The sequence below is a fragment of the Nestor notabilis genome, unplaced genomic scaffold (genome assembly GCF_000696875.1).
Source record: "Nestor notabilis isolate BGI_N333 unplaced genomic scaffold, ASM69687v1 scaffold28410, whole genome shotgun sequence".
Taxonomy (NCBI): Eukaryota; Metazoa; Chordata; class Aves; order Psittaciformes; family Psittacidae; genus Nestor; species Nestor notabilis.
This window is the reverse complement of record NW_009911112.1, coordinates 1,117-1,665: the sequence shown is the minus strand read 5'-3', so window position 1 is coordinate 1,665 and position 549 is coordinate 1,117. Positions and strand designations below refer to the sequence as shown.

Sequence of the window (549 nt, the reverse complement as noted above, 5' to 3'; positions counted from 1 at the left end):
CGCTCCTCGGGCAGCAAGCCCGCGGCACAGCTCCGCTGGAGGAAGGGCAACAAGGAGCTCAAAGGTGGGTGCCCAAAGCTCTGGGGCCACCAGTGGCCACATGGACCACGCTGGTTGGTCCCACACCACCAAATGATGTGCTCAGCATCATGTGGATCCAGCAGCTCTGAGCCTCCCCTGTCCCCACAGACGAAGGCACCGAGGTGGTGGAGGACCCCAATGGCAAGACCTTCACCGTGAGCAGCCGTGTTGAGTTCCAGGTCACCAAGGAGGACAACGAGGCCGAGGTGACCTGCACCGTGGACCACGAGTCGCTGCAGAACTCCGAGAGGTCCACCACGCAGAAGCTGCAGGTTCACTGTACGTGGGGGGACAGGACAGAGACGTGGGGAAGGGGACAGGGGATGGAGGAGCCTCAGCATCGCCACAGCTCAGCACCATCATGGACATGGACATGCAGTTGTTGTGCATGTGGGTCCCCTCAACGTGTGGGGTAGGGATTTGGGGCGCTGGAGGGGTCTCTGCAGCCCACAGAGCAGGGTTTTGGGG

At 62.3% G+C, this 549-nt stretch overlaps 1 protein-coding gene across 1 annotated transcript in view; it reads left to right on the top strand.

Annotated features, from left to right (window-relative positions):
• Nucleotides 1-549, top strand: part of LOC104404676 (cell adhesion molecule 3-like) — a gene marked incomplete at both ends in the record, with an annotated part of 2,908 nt that overhangs the window by 1,250 nt on the left and 1,109 nt on the right. Inside the window, 2 exons of the mRNA XM_010013171.1 lie at nt 2-64; nt 190-364. Of these exons, the coding sequence (XP_010011473.1) occupies nt 2-64; nt 190-364 (238 nt within the window). The remainder of the gene's footprint in view (nt 1; nt 65-189; nt 365-549) is intronic.